Genomic DNA, 13,600 nt, shown 5'->3' with positions numbered 1-13,600 from the left:
TTCAAGGACAATATCCTGCCCCGAGGAAAGAGAACCCCGCGCCACCCCTTTGTCCCCTCTTAGTTTCTTCCTTCGTCTCTTCTTTCCATTCTTCCCTTGGGGCAGGAAATGGCGATATTTTTTCGTAAACACGGTAGGGACGTTTACTTAAAAATTCATAATAAATAAACTACAATGACTATCGAGAGGAAATCAATCTTAAAAGATTACCTGATAACTAAGAAATGTAGTTATCTAATTAAGAATAGCAACTGAAGACGACTTAAATGAGAAAATTAAAAACTAAAACTAAAACGGGCCAAACTCCGTAAGCCGCCATGTAAGAAATTTTACTATTTCGTGTCCAATCGATTTTTCACAAATGGCAACTTCGGACGTTAGCCAACTCTATTGAAATTGATAATTTTCCTTTCTACTTCACAGCACATCCGCTTGGCCGCTTCAGCGCTGCCGCTGGGAAATACGACTTGTTCATTTGATTGAGTAAGCAGAGCCTGCTTGGCCCTCTTCATATATATAGATAGAAGTTACCGCAGTAAAGATCAACGTCTGGTCTGAACGTCAGTGTCACAAACGGCAAACGGACCGAGTGTATGAATAGAAAAGTGTTTCGAGAGTGTGAAAACAAACAGAAAAGTAAAACAGAAGTTACGAAACATCAAAGAATTTGCCTTTGCCTGACTTTGTCAGCCATAACTGTAATTCATATTTTTTAACATGGGTTGTGATGGTGGTACAATTCCGAAGAGAGACGAATTAGTTAGAACAAAAAAGAAGCCAGAACAAGTATTGAAAACTTACTCAAATTGATGTTTTAGTCTTTACTTACATGTAAATGTTGTTATCTAACTTAAATTTGTATTGTTTTAGAAAGACAAAGATGCAGAAAATCATTGCAAATGGCGGCTGTGTGCATCATCTCAAGAAGAGCTTCGTTCCCCAATTGTAGCTTGTGAACTAGGAAGAATGTTTAATAAGCAGTCAGTGCTTGAAATTCTCCTTGACAAAGAAAAGGCTCCAGATTGTGGGAAACACCTGAGAAGCTTGAAGGACATCAAACAGTTGGTTTTAACCCCAAACCCTTCTTTCAAGAAACATGCCAACATGGGAGATGGATATGATGACTTGCAGTCAGCCGAATTCATTTGCCCTGTCCTTGGAGTTGAAATGAATGGGAAATTCAAGTTCTGCTTCATCTGGACCTGCGGATGTGTGATGTCAGAAAGATCTCTCAAAGAAATCAAAACAACTTCCTGCCACAAGGTAATTAATTTTCATATTCTGTATTAACATTATATCTAATGTGATTTCTTATTCAGTGTCAGAAATCTTTCATTAATGAGGATGTTATAGTGATAAACCCATCAGAGGAAGAATTTGCTGTATTGCAAGCCAATATGGAGGCAAGGCGCTCAGCAGCTAAAGCCAAGAATAAAGGCTTGAAACGTGGAGTTGAAGCATCAGAAAAGAACTCTGAAAAAGGCAAAAAACTTAAAACTGGCAGTTTAAACAACATTGCACAGAAACTCATAAAGTTAGAAGATCCTGATATGGCTAAAACTAAAGCTAGCTATAGTGTGTCTAAGGATCCTCATGCCAGTGAAGTGTACAAATCCTTATTCACAACACATGACAAGGCTGTTAATCAAACTAAAGGACATTGGGTTACATACAATCCTTTTTACAACTAAACATTTGTACATGTCATTTTGAATGTACTTTCTTTTCAAAATAAATATTTTTATCCAAATTATAAATATGTAATTCTTTTTACAAGGTTTTCTTTTTCATTACCATTTTTGCCAAGACTTCCTACAGAAAGTTTGCAAAAACCATTGCAAATAGTGTGTAACTGACTAACTGGTGAAACATTGTACAGATTACCAATTATTGATTAGGCTACTATTTGATACAGTGTATGTTTGCTTTCATTCAAGCAATAGTAGGAATTTTAGAAATTTTAAACAAGTTTGTAGTTTTTAAAGCTTTAGTTTTTTTTTAAATCACCAACATGTTTTACATTGAACTGATAAACAGACAATCTCGTCATTTTTCAATGCGTCACGGTTGGATGCATTAAGTCAAAGACAAGGCCAGGACAAGGCTAGCTAAATACGGACTTCTCGATCGAAACATCTGATTGTTAATTTTTATAAGATTTCCCATTCTTTAATTAATTCAATTAATTTAACAGAAAATTGTTTAATTTAACTATATTAAAAGATTCCCGTAATAAAGTTGATGGATTTCAACGCCATTTTCCAAAACCCCTCGATTTAATTTGAGCGAATCTAATGCGTAGTCAAACCAACCAAAAATACCAACCAAATTAGGCAATATGTTGTTAAGCAATTCCCTTTAATGAAAAGCATGAAAGACGTGTCTGAATGCTTCGTGTTATCGAATATTGAGCGCGTTTTGTCTTTGTCTTTACCTAATACTGCCTTTTCCGACGTTTGAAAGGTTTGCCTGTGCAGAGATACCAAAGAAGCCAAGCTGTGTGAGGGAAGAGAAGTAATCAGTACTAGTCATATCGTCATCATTGATATTGCATGATTGGTATCAGGCTATCAGGGACGTTCTCTCTGTAAATGGTTGGGACAGAAGATTGGTCTTTTTATTACGATCAATATCGATTAACTACAGACTCGTCGTCCTCTTCATCTATAGTATTCTACGAACATTTGTGTTGTTCTCGTGCTTTCGACGACATGTTTATGAGTATTGGAGAGGATAAGAATCGCAATAACATTTTTTTTTCGTTTAACGATTCTCGCTTCCTGGAATAAATTCAGATGTGGTCTATTTTATTTATCCTTTATTCGGGTAAAATCGTAAACTATCACTTTGATCGATAAGGGTAATATAGCTATTTTCACCATTTCTTGGTTCTTATTCTAGCATTTTTTAAACATTCAACTAGATAGAACGAATTAACCTTCATTGGATAACTTTCGGGAAATGCTAGGAGAGGGGGGCAAATATTTAAAAAAAAAATTACAAAAATTGTAAATAGAATTAATCGAAATAGTCTGGGAAATAATCCAAAAAATAGTATTTTAAAAAATAAATACTGATAGACCTTCACGCGAAAATTTGAAAAACGGTGAATGCACTGGACCCCAAAATGACGATGCATAAAAGTTCTAAAAAAGAAAGGTCTACTATTAGTCAAAGCGCAGTTCATTTATAAGCTAGACATCCTGTTAATAACAATGACAATATTTTTGTCTCAACCCTAATCACCCTTATAGCTTATGCCCTTCATAATATTACACAAAATATTCACTCTGTCAGAGAAAAACTCTGGGGGTAAAATTTTTAGAACTTTGTGGCAGGAAGCCAAGTAAAAGGCGTAAAAGGTGCATATGTAATCGCCACATATAATATACGATCACCAAGATTCACTATATAATGTAACGTATTATACATGGAAACCTACGAGGATTACAATAGAGTAGTAACAGGCAAATATAAACTTTGGAAGTTGAGCCAGAGTGCACAATCAATCTCTAATGGTTCTATCATACCCTTCGAGGACATGAAGCACGCTTTATCTTCCTTCTTTTTTTTCCCTAGCATTTTTCATTCTACATGCAAGAAAGACCGCTTGAGAGGGCTACATTTCCTGCAGCGTATTCATCATTTAATAATACAGAGGCGTCTCTTTGTCACATAGTAGATTCAGGCCTTTATTATATACTACAGCAGAACGAACATTCAAGTAAAGTTGGAAAGCGCCCTGAAATTTTTTTTCTACGGTAATCATCTATAGAATATAACATTTTTATCTGTAATAAATCCTGTTTCTGATCCACCTTATCAACGCTCATTAGGCCAACGTGTTCGGCAGGATTACGAGTGGAACAATCAAGGGGTTTAGTCTTTTCACCAGCACTATAACCGAACGGGATAGAATCTACTTGTTTTTTTCGCGCTTTTTATAAATAGAATTTGAAAAAGTCATGTTGCTCGGTAGCTCGTAAATTCGTTGTTTACGTCACGCAATTTACGTGTTTCAACAGAATGTTAGATAAAACTTGGCAGTGGATTTCGTAAGCGGTGAGTCTGCAGCGTCCATCTCCAAAAGTGCCGACACTCTCTTCCGAATCATAGCCAAATCTGCAGCGGCAAAGAAACGACTGAAGGGGCGGGTCTTGTATGTTGTGTATGCCGACGCTCTAGCCCGGGTAAGACATATATACAGTGTGCCGGCCCACCAATGCATGCGCACCGTAGACACCAGCAACGGCTACACCGCTACAGGGCAGTAATAGTCGGAGCGATTGGTGGGAAAAGTGTTGCGCGAATTACCAGTCGATGCGTGTGTTTATCGCTCAGTGTTTCACGGGAATTCATCGACTGTAGAGGGTGACAAATCAGCCTTGAAAACCAGTGAGTGTGAACCAATTTTCCAGTATACTACACAGTGATGCGCTTGTTTCAACGGTGTTTAGCGAAACTAAAATTATGACGTGATCGTTGCCTGTACTTACATTCAATTCTCGCGCCATTTGAAATGGCGCAGGCCTAAAAAAGCGCTGAATAGTTCATCGATCAAGCTAAACAAATCCTTTCATGTCTACCAACATGTCGAACGCGACGGAGGAGCCGTCCAGCTCGCTCCGCGACGAAAAGCTGGCCTCCGTCGAGATCGGTACACTCTCCGTCATCCTTGTTTTGGCAGTCACTAGCAATTTGACAATGCTCATCGCTATCTGGCGTCAGCGTCGCAATCGACCCTTGTCACGCATGTACTTTTTTATGATGCATCTGAGTCTGGCCGACTTATTGGTGGCGCTCTTCAACATTTTACCGCAGTTGGCTTGGGACATCACCTATCGATTTCAGGGCGGCGACGTGCTCTGCAGATTCGTCAAATACGCCCAAGTGATGACACTCTATCTCAGCACCTACATCCTCATGTTTATGGCAGTCGATCGCTATCGGGCCGTGTGCTGCCGTAATTTACACTGGAACTCACTCAAAGTGGCAAAGTGCTTCGTGGCCGCTTCGTGGGCCATGGCCATTCTCTTCTCCATTCCGCAGGCCGTCATATTCCACGAGGAGGAGATCAGTGTCGGCGTGACCGACTGTTGGGTTCAATTCGTCGAGCCGTGGGGCGCCAAGGCCTACGTTACCTGGTTTGTCGTCTCTATTTTCGGAGCTCCACTTCTGGTCATTGGCGTGTGTTACGGCGTCATTTGCCGGCAGATTTGGATCTACAGTCAAAGCGCTTTGCCGTCGTCACAGCAGCCGCCAACCAGTTCCGCTTACCCGGCGGTAACTTCCGAAACGGGATCGACATTATCTGTCATGAGGCGCTGGATCCTGAGAGCGAGCTTGCGATGGCAAAAGTCACGCTCGTCCAGTAATGGCACCAAGAACCATTCCGCAAATGCCAATACGTCACAGCTCTCCGACACGATCCCGATGCGCAGCCTGGCCACTCAGCCAGCCAGCAATCCACTCTCGGCCGAAGCTAAGGTCATCAGGAGTCTTCCGCCGCCATTATCGCCTCAGTGTTGTCAGCAGATGCCCCTGCGCCGTTCCAACAGTAACCAGAATCGCATCACCAAAGCCAAAATGAAAACCATCAAATTGACCCTGGCCGTCGTCCTGTGCTTTGTGGCCTGTTGGGCTCCTTTCTGCATCACCCAGCTTATAATGGTTTACTGTCCTCCAACCAGCCGTGAGTATATACCCGTTTTTCTCAGAAGACGTTAGACCTTTTAAAATAATTATTGCCATGGCAGCGATGAGAGCTTATTAGTTTACTACTATTTACGTGGCTAGAGTATTATAGAGTAAATTGACTTTTCTGGTCGTCTATCAATCGAAATAATTCAATCTCTTCACTCTAAACTTGCACGAACGAAGAGATCTCGTTAGCCCCCGCTTTCGGCTCAATGGTTTTTTAATGAGAACTTCGCGGAACTTTGTTGTTAGACGACCCGACGGTCGTTTATCAAATGCGAAAATAAAATTTTCAGTGCCACTAGACTTGAAGGCAATGAACCAGAGACTACTCGTAGCTATCTCAACGATGCAATGAGAGGATGAGCGAAATCTACATCGACCGCAAAAGTGGTTACATAGAGACTTAATTGGTCACGCTCTGTTTGTCAAGATTCACTTCAAATAGACCAGGATATCTGAATCATGACTGAAGTCTTCAACATCTGTCGAAAATTCGAAACGTGTTTGCTTGAATATAAAGGAGCGAGTGCAAGTACAAGAATCCGGGATAAATATAGTCGAAAGTCATGACAGAACACAATGCAAATGGATTCATTAAATCTAGTGATGTTGGTAATGGTATATAACTCTGTTGTTGTATATACACCTTATTCCTTTTCACCTTCTGCAAACGGACAAAGAGGATCAAGGGCATCATGAAAAGGAAATGGAAAGAAAATCTTTTTAGCATAACATCTTTTGAAGTGGGTTTTTAAAGCGGAACGTTTCTTGGGCACTACTGCAACATGAGTCGAGGTTTTTTTTTTTTTTAAAGAAAACGAACAAAGTAACGGAAAAAGAAATATTTTTCCAATATGTAAATTCTGTAATTGCATTTCGCTCAGAAGCGCCTTGACTGTTTTTAGTATATGGAAGATCCGGAAGATATATCCATCGCCATTGGCCCATTGCATTCTTTTAAACGACTCACGATCCATATATATACACATCGCTTAAGCCTTAAAGAGAGTCCCTTTTTGAAAAGAAAAAATTCAAAAAGAAAAGAAAAGAAGCGATGGAGATGTATACAAGAATAAAAGGTGCAAAAACTTTGTTTTTCAAGACAAAGTTTCTGGTCTCTCTAAAAGCCAATCCGTGAGACAACTTTTAACGAAAGACAAATTCAAAGCTACACTTTCTGCGTTTCATGGGAAAGTGGGAGAGAACAATCATTTGGCTGAATACGGCAATGTTTCCTAAATCGTATAGCCCACTTCATAGTGCACTGCGTTCACAATATAAAACCCTTGATAAAACCAGTCATCCCACAACTTGAACTGAATAGCAGGTCTATACACAGTTTCCCAAGGTGATCCAACTCGAGAAATTACTGCTAGTCATCTTTCAACGACCTCCACGGTAAAACTTAGAAAATACGCGTGTTACGTAATTTTATACGTGACAAAAAGGGCGTAGGGGAAAAAGACGAAGACATAATTTTGCTATCTTATCTGTGGTCGAGGAATGCAGGTTATTTGGTGAAGCTATCGAGTACATTCTAAACTCGGCTAGATCATCTCTGCGCATAAAGTTATACGGGCCATAGTTTACCAATTTTACGAGAGCAATAAACATGTCTTAGTCAAATATATACAACGGCCATAAGCGCAAATGTCATAGTGTCTCGTTTCTTCAATATTACTCTGCGCCGAGCCTTGATGAAAGCCGAGGGACTCATTTTGGTCACGAAGTCTGTTAAATTATTAACACGGGGCGAAATGCATAAATATCCTTCATATTTATTATTCCTGCTGACTTCATTACGCAGTCTGTGGAAGGAAGACAAGTCAAGCCAGCTTATGAGCCTACGTTCTTATTAAAAATAAAAAAGGTTACACTGTACACTGTATTTTAGATCATTTTGTTTTCCATCATAAAGTCGTAATTGACTTTTCCATTGCCGACTTTTTCCCACCAGCCCCAACTTCGAGTATACAGTACACTTTATATAGTTCACTAGACACCAAAGAAATCTATTGTCATTCGCTTCCTCCTATTATTTGTGGTGCTTACAACCAAATGCAATAATCGTAACTGTTGATTGGCCTCGCTGGTTAATCTTTATTCTGTTCGCTTATTCAATTGAAAACATTTTTTTTCTTTCGGAGTTCTATTACTCAAAGAAATAAATTTATTTTTACGCACCTACAATTTCTATTACTCAACACCTTCGGCACGCACAAAAACACCCCGCAGACGTGTCCAACCCTAAAAATTACATAATAAATAAAAAAGCAGGTGACGTGCGCCAACAGCTAATTGCTTTACCACACGCCAGTGTTTGTAAAGACATACAGATGGGGTAATGGCCATAGATAAGCCCAGGTCTTTGGGTACGAGTCCTTGATGAAATCATTTTTAAATTGAAAAAAAAGTGTGTAAAAGTTTTCAATTAACTTGAACCAATCCTTTCAGAGCGTTGAGCATATCAGACTTGGAATTTCACAGGCCTAAGATGCCTAATGCCTTGTTTTACTAATTATACTAATTTATTAAATTTCACGACTAAGATTGGACTTTCGAAATCTGAGCGCCTTTCTTCTGGCCTTTCAATAAATACAAGTTAAGGAATTTGGTATACTATACAGTGTACACATTACAAATGGATCGGATATTTTGGGTTCAGTTTACAAACTGACCGTTATTTGTTTCAGCAAAGCGGATGCGAGCGGATGCATAGCAGATGTGTTTCTTCCACACATCGCTCACCAAGTCACCAGCGAATGAAAATTCCAAGTCCAAATAGTCAATAATTTTAGCATTGATAATATTTACTCCTCGGACCACGTTTCGCGTAATGCCTTTTTTTCGTGCAGAACTGCAAGAAAAAACAGGCGAACAAATGTCATAATCCATGGTATACTGTCTAAAGATAAAAACAAATAGAGGAATATAGTTTTAACTCTCCAGCTGCCGTATACTTGGGTTTCTGTTGTGTACCGAAAATTTTAAAAAATATGAGGCAGCGAGAGTGTATGATGTTCTTTCATCATATGTTCTTTTAATAGCTATGCGCATCAGTGCTGCTCACAGCAAGAGTGAAGGCTCAAGGCTTCTTCATCAGAAGCAAAATATTGATACAGATTGATGTTATTCTTTGTGCTGTTGGAGCCAAGCCAATCAATAGACTTGTGTGTCTTCCGCGTGCACCGTGGAGGCCATCGCCTTTTTTTAAAAAAGAAATATTATCAAGTGTCAGTAAATATGCATTTGTTGTACCATCTGGTTCTTTATTTACTCAGCCGTTCACATATTTGTCGTCGCCTTTTTCTTGAACTGTTTGACGAATATGCGGTGAGAAAAATCGGTTAAACACTTGATTAACCACAATACCCCACAAGAAAAATAATTCTAAAATGGTAGCAAATTATTTCCTGAAATATGTAGTGTTGCGGTTTTGCTTTCCAGAACGTACAGGTCCAAAACTCAATCTTCAATTTTAAATGTAAAAATCGGTAAAAATTGCAAATCACGCTTGCGTCATACCGCATTTTTATTAAAATAAGATACAGCTAAGTTGTTACGTAATAAAAAGCGCATAGAATAGAAAATAAGCCGAGAATGTATGATGCGGTTTTGTCTCTGACAACCGTAGACAACTGGCTTCCCACGTACCCGACAGCCGGTTCATCCCATCCATTTTGGCTCTAGGCCTACCTGTTTGTCGCTTTTTGGCATTCACACACTTTTTTCTAAAACCAAAACCAAAACAAAATTCAATAAACAAAAATATTATCCACATTTAAATCTTAATAGTTTGTACGCCGCGTTAAATGAATATGAGCATTCCACTTGTATTAATGCGTACGAAATATGGCCGTTGCCAAAACTGTTTGTGAGTATTACAAATAAAATTGGAATTGATGGCCGCGTCTCGGCCTAAAACCCTAACCTAATATTTAATTGCAATTAGGTATTTGCTGATGCACCGGTTATAGTGATAGTGAGGGTATAGCAAAGATCTTACAAATAACTGAAAAAAGAAAGAAAACACAGTCGAAAACACATTTCAAACACGAATTTCAAAAAACATATGTTCTGCTTTCCAAAAGATGACAAATCGCTGCGCTGAAAAGTTGCACGATTATTTTTCAACCGTAACGAAAATTCTTCTTCAAAACATGTCAGAACGTGACGTTCATTCATCTTGTTCCTTTATTTCGTTGCACGTCAGTTGCGGACGTGCGGTCTACCTCCCTTTAGGACTTTTCAAGACTAAAACTGCGATAGAGTTGGCAACATCGTGGTTATTAGTTGCAGATGGCAGACAGCACAACACAGCGTTTTTTTACCGCTTGCTAGAAGAGAAGTCTGGAATTAGAAATTTTGATCAATACGACACGTCACACAGGTTAGCTCATGCAGTCTAGCAAATAGTCGGTTCTTTTATGATATGGCAAATGGACGTAGAACTTTTCTGAATTAATTATTCAAGTTAATTAGTGCATGACAAATCTATCTACTACTGTCTACACGGTGTTATTATATGCAATGTAAATCTTTACAATGAAAAGTAACGATAAAATAATTAGAAACTGTTGCAGGCTATTTAATGTTATATTGGAACCACATGAGGCAGGTAGAATATACACGTAAATATTTCTCGTTGAATCGAGTTTTCCATTTTAAAGATAAATCTGTTTGACGAAATATGTTGTAGTGATACGTTAGAAAATTAAACGAAAAGTCAATTGAAATGTAAAAGCAAGCGGGGAAACTTTTAGCACGGGGATAATAGGGAGATTGAAAAATTATACTAAATTAATGGTCCATAGTTAAATATTTTACACACAAGACTCATGAGTAGGGGATCAAATCAAGGGCCTCTTGTCCAACTGGTACACGTAGGCGAGTTGAACTAGGCAAAAGTCCTTCGTGAGTACGTGAGTTTTCAGCAATGCTGATAGTTGCCACGATAAGCATCACCAACAACATGTATCCAAATCCCAACATCTTCGGTTTTCTTTTGGCAACGGGTTGAACGGCTTCAAATTCAATTCCTATCGACAGACAAAATAATGAGCACTGGGAAATATGATAGCTAAATAGATGAACATACCTAGTTTCAGACCTCCAGAACAATAACTCAGGATCAGAAAAATATAACAAGGAAAGTCGATCTACGTCCCCAGACGAATTTGAGAACCCACACAAGGATTTATCAATGTCGCCGTGAATTTTTTCAGTTCGTATTGGGAATTGGTGTCAGTGGATCCTTCAAATTGCAAGTATGAAAAACAGTAAACACGACTGTCAGTGAGAAATATAGCGATAGTGCAACCAGAGTAAAAATATATAAAATTTAATAAAATAAGAGATGTCAATAACTAACCTGTCTTTCACGGTGGTTCAAACGTTAATGCCCTGATGACGCCACCAAACGGCCTTATTATCTCCTATTTTCACGGAATTTCTTGGAAAAGTCTAGACTTTCTCTCCAATAAGGTCAAAACAAGGTCACACCCCTCTCTTAGTCTTATCGCGCCCTTTATTTTCCCTCGTAGCCAATCTTTTTGGTTAATATCCTGTACAAACAAACAAAGAGGGGAAATTATGCTTCGTCTGCTCAGCAACATATTCTCTTAATCTCATGCCGCTAGAGACCAGACCATCATTATTTTAAGAAAATCGTGCTCTTAAGGGATCAAGCATTACAGAATGGGCCTGTGACTGTGAGTAATATTTTTAAATTTCTTGGAAATTCAAAATTAGAATTAACTCAGTCTTGAAGACTAGTTTCCTTCCTGTGCCAGAAGTCGTGACTTGGGTGAAAGAGGAACCTGACACAATGTTTGTGCCGACTGTGCAATGGAAAGAAAAAGGAACCTTGATTTTCTATTTGAAAAACGTTCTCGTTCTAATTCTATTTCGGTTCGCTGTTCATATCCAATGAAATTTTATTCAACCGGAGAGGCTGTGCTTTGAAAACAAATGATGAAAATACCTCATGTCAGTCTCAGCTTTTTGAAACGCGCCACGAAAACCATGTTGAGTAAGAAAATTAAGATTAGTTAATAAATAAAGTAAATTGTATAAAAAATAATACGTATATAGTTAGAAAGAAAAAGAAATAACAGCTGCTCGTCTGGGTCTTTGCTGTAAAACTTGAACGAACTTCCCACCCTTCACAATTGAAATTTCTCTACTCATGCTGCCTTTTATTTGTTATTTTACAGAGGCAGATGTGAGTCCTGTTGCGGTGATTATTCTTCTGCTTGCGTCATTGAACTCTTGCTCTAACCCTTGGATTTATCTAGCATTCAGTGGCAGTCTGCTTAATCAAATGCGGGTATGTTCTATACTTCTATTACACTCCACTCATTTATTTATCTCTCGTATAGTATCTCGGAATATTTCAATTACAATTATTTTATTTCAATATTTTATTTTTTATTATCCGATGTCATGTTAGAAAAAAAAGGAAGGGCAGCTTACACGTTAATATTGATGGTAGTGAATCAACTTTAAAAAAAAGTACGCTAATAACATCATTCTTTATGTGTCAAAAGGTATGTTTGGGCTTGCGGTGGGTTCGCGAAGGACAAGACAAGGATAGCATTGGCGAAGATGATCGTCGAGGAGTGCTAGGCCCAGCTGGGGGTCAACTACCAAACACAAACCATCGGTTTGGCCGAGGACAACGACAGACTCACACGCGTGACCAGCGGAAAGCAATGGGAGTGGCAGACGAGCTTTTACCGACTCACGAACGGCTTCCAGTGGTAGTGACTACCAAATGCTGCCGCGCTGATGTGGTGACTCATTTAGGTAAAGCTAGAAAATTGCAGACTCAACAACAACTTCAACAGGAGCAACGCGTTGCCTAGGAGTCGCCCAACTCGACCGTCGACCACAACTCGTAGCGACGTCCAGAACGACAAGGCTGATTTAAGGCATGGGTCCACAATTTTGACGTGTGTGTGTATCATCATCACGCCTGATGGTCTTCGCCATTCAAACCAAAACACGAAACATCTTTCTATGTTCCTTTTTTGAGAGCGTGCTCTATTTCTCAATGTATTTGTGGTTGTGACTGCTGCACTGAAGCAGAGATCTCATCCTTTCGAATGTTTGTCTTGAATTTAGTTTAAGCCTCGTGCGACAACAAAAAAAAACGCTGTTTCACGTACTGTTCCCCTTCTCTTGAAAAATATAAAACGTAGCGTGATACGTTCGCGTGCTTGGCTTGTTTATTTTATTTCAGTCAAACGCTTAGAAAAACAGTTTGTCCGAGAGTATAGCTGCTAATGGAAAACCGTGGGTAGCGTGCTATGGTACCAGTACCAGCAGTCTCCTAAGCTGCGTGACGGTTAACATGTCTTTCCGTGTTCATTATTTCCTTTCCACTTTATTTTCGTTTGTGTGTAAAAAATTGTCATACTATGTATATTGTATAATGAATGAAGGAAAATAAAATTGAAATAAAAATAATATCTGATGGATTTTAATGGTGTGGTGTCCGTTCACAGATCATCAATTAGTCATGATATTTTCATCCGTTTCCATCGTTCTTTCGTTCTTCGTGACGGTCACTATACCGGAAAGCCCTAAGTATCTCCCGTTATTGTATAAAATACATGCTAATTGAGTTACATTTCATCTCACAGAGTATGTATGAAGAAAAAAAAAGAAAAATAATTTTCTTATGAACGCAGAACGCTTATGAATTCATGATCATGTGGAAAATAGGAAGGTTGTGTCTATTTTTTTAGATCTATAATATCAGGAATATCGCTGTTTTTTTGGATCAGAACCAAATGAGGCGAAAAATTCTGTGGTAAATTTATTGGGTTACTAGAATTTTCCCATAAATTTAGCCACGTTCAGACTACAGCCTTTTCGAGCGTTTTACGTTTACGTA

General features: G+C 38.8%; 2 protein-coding genes and 2 long non-coding RNA genes across 6 annotated transcripts; 2 read left to right on the top strand and 2 right to left on the bottom strand.

Annotated features, from left to right (window-relative positions):
- Positions 1 to 377, bottom strand: LOC124342519. Its single transcript, XR_006918900.1, has 2 exons — positions 211 to 377; positions 1 to 146 (listed from the first exon to the last, which is right to left on the bottom strand). It is a non-coding gene; the product is annotated as an uncharacterized LOC124342519 (long non-coding RNA).
- A 137-nt stretch (positions 378 to 514) lies between these two features.
- Positions 515 to 1,750, top strand: LOC124342443 (replication termination factor 2-like). The gene is made up of 3 exons (XM_046795433.1): positions 515 to 786; positions 871 to 1,263; positions 1,320 to 1,750. Exons 1-3 carry the CDS (start codon positions 718 to 720, stop codon positions 1,689 to 1,691), a joined length of 834 nt encoding a protein of 277 aa, XP_046651389.1. The 5' UTR covers positions 515 to 717; the 3' UTR covers positions 1,692 to 1,750.
- A 2,491-nt stretch (positions 1,751 to 4,241) lies between these two features.
- LOC124342410 (isotocin receptor-like) lies at positions 4,242 to 12,909 on the top strand. 2 transcript variants are annotated; one of them, XM_046795399.1, is made up of 3 exons: positions 4,242 to 5,692; positions 11,916 to 12,028; positions 12,249 to 12,909. In XM_046795399.1, the coding sequence occupies exons 1-3, from the start codon at positions 4,579 to 4,581 to the stop codon at positions 12,564 to 12,566; spliced, it is 1,545 nt and encodes a 514-aa protein (XP_046651355.1). In that variant the 5' UTR covers positions 4,242 to 4,578; the 3' UTR covers positions 12,567 to 12,909. The 2 variants fall into 2 exon arrangements, 1 of the variants encoding a protein (XP_046651355.1); XR_006918812.1 differs by lacking the exons at positions 4,242 to 5,692; positions 12,249 to 12,909 and adding an exon at positions 11,256 to 11,411 and having other exon boundaries at positions 11,916 to 12,015.
- LOC124342475 lies at positions 10,281 to 11,171 on the bottom strand. Of its 2 annotated transcripts, none has more exons than XR_006918831.1 (3): positions 11,072 to 11,171; positions 10,799 to 10,954; positions 10,281 to 10,739 (listed from the first exon to the last, which is right to left on the bottom strand). It is a non-coding gene; the product is annotated as an uncharacterized LOC124342475 (long non-coding RNA). The 2 variants fall into 2 exon arrangements; XR_006918832.1 differs by having other exon boundaries at positions 10,799 to 10,989; positions 11,072 to 11,116.
- Positions 12,910 to 13,600: the final 691 nt, after the last annotated feature.

The sequence above is a fragment of the Daphnia pulicaria genome, chromosome 6, assembly GCF_021234035.1.
Source record: "Daphnia pulicaria isolate SC F1-1A chromosome 6, SC_F0-13Bv2, whole genome shotgun sequence".
NCBI classification, from domain to species: Eukaryota; Metazoa; Arthropoda; class Branchiopoda; order Diplostraca; family Daphniidae; genus Daphnia; species Daphnia pulicaria.
This window is presented reverse-complemented; position numbering and strand designations above follow the sequence as displayed.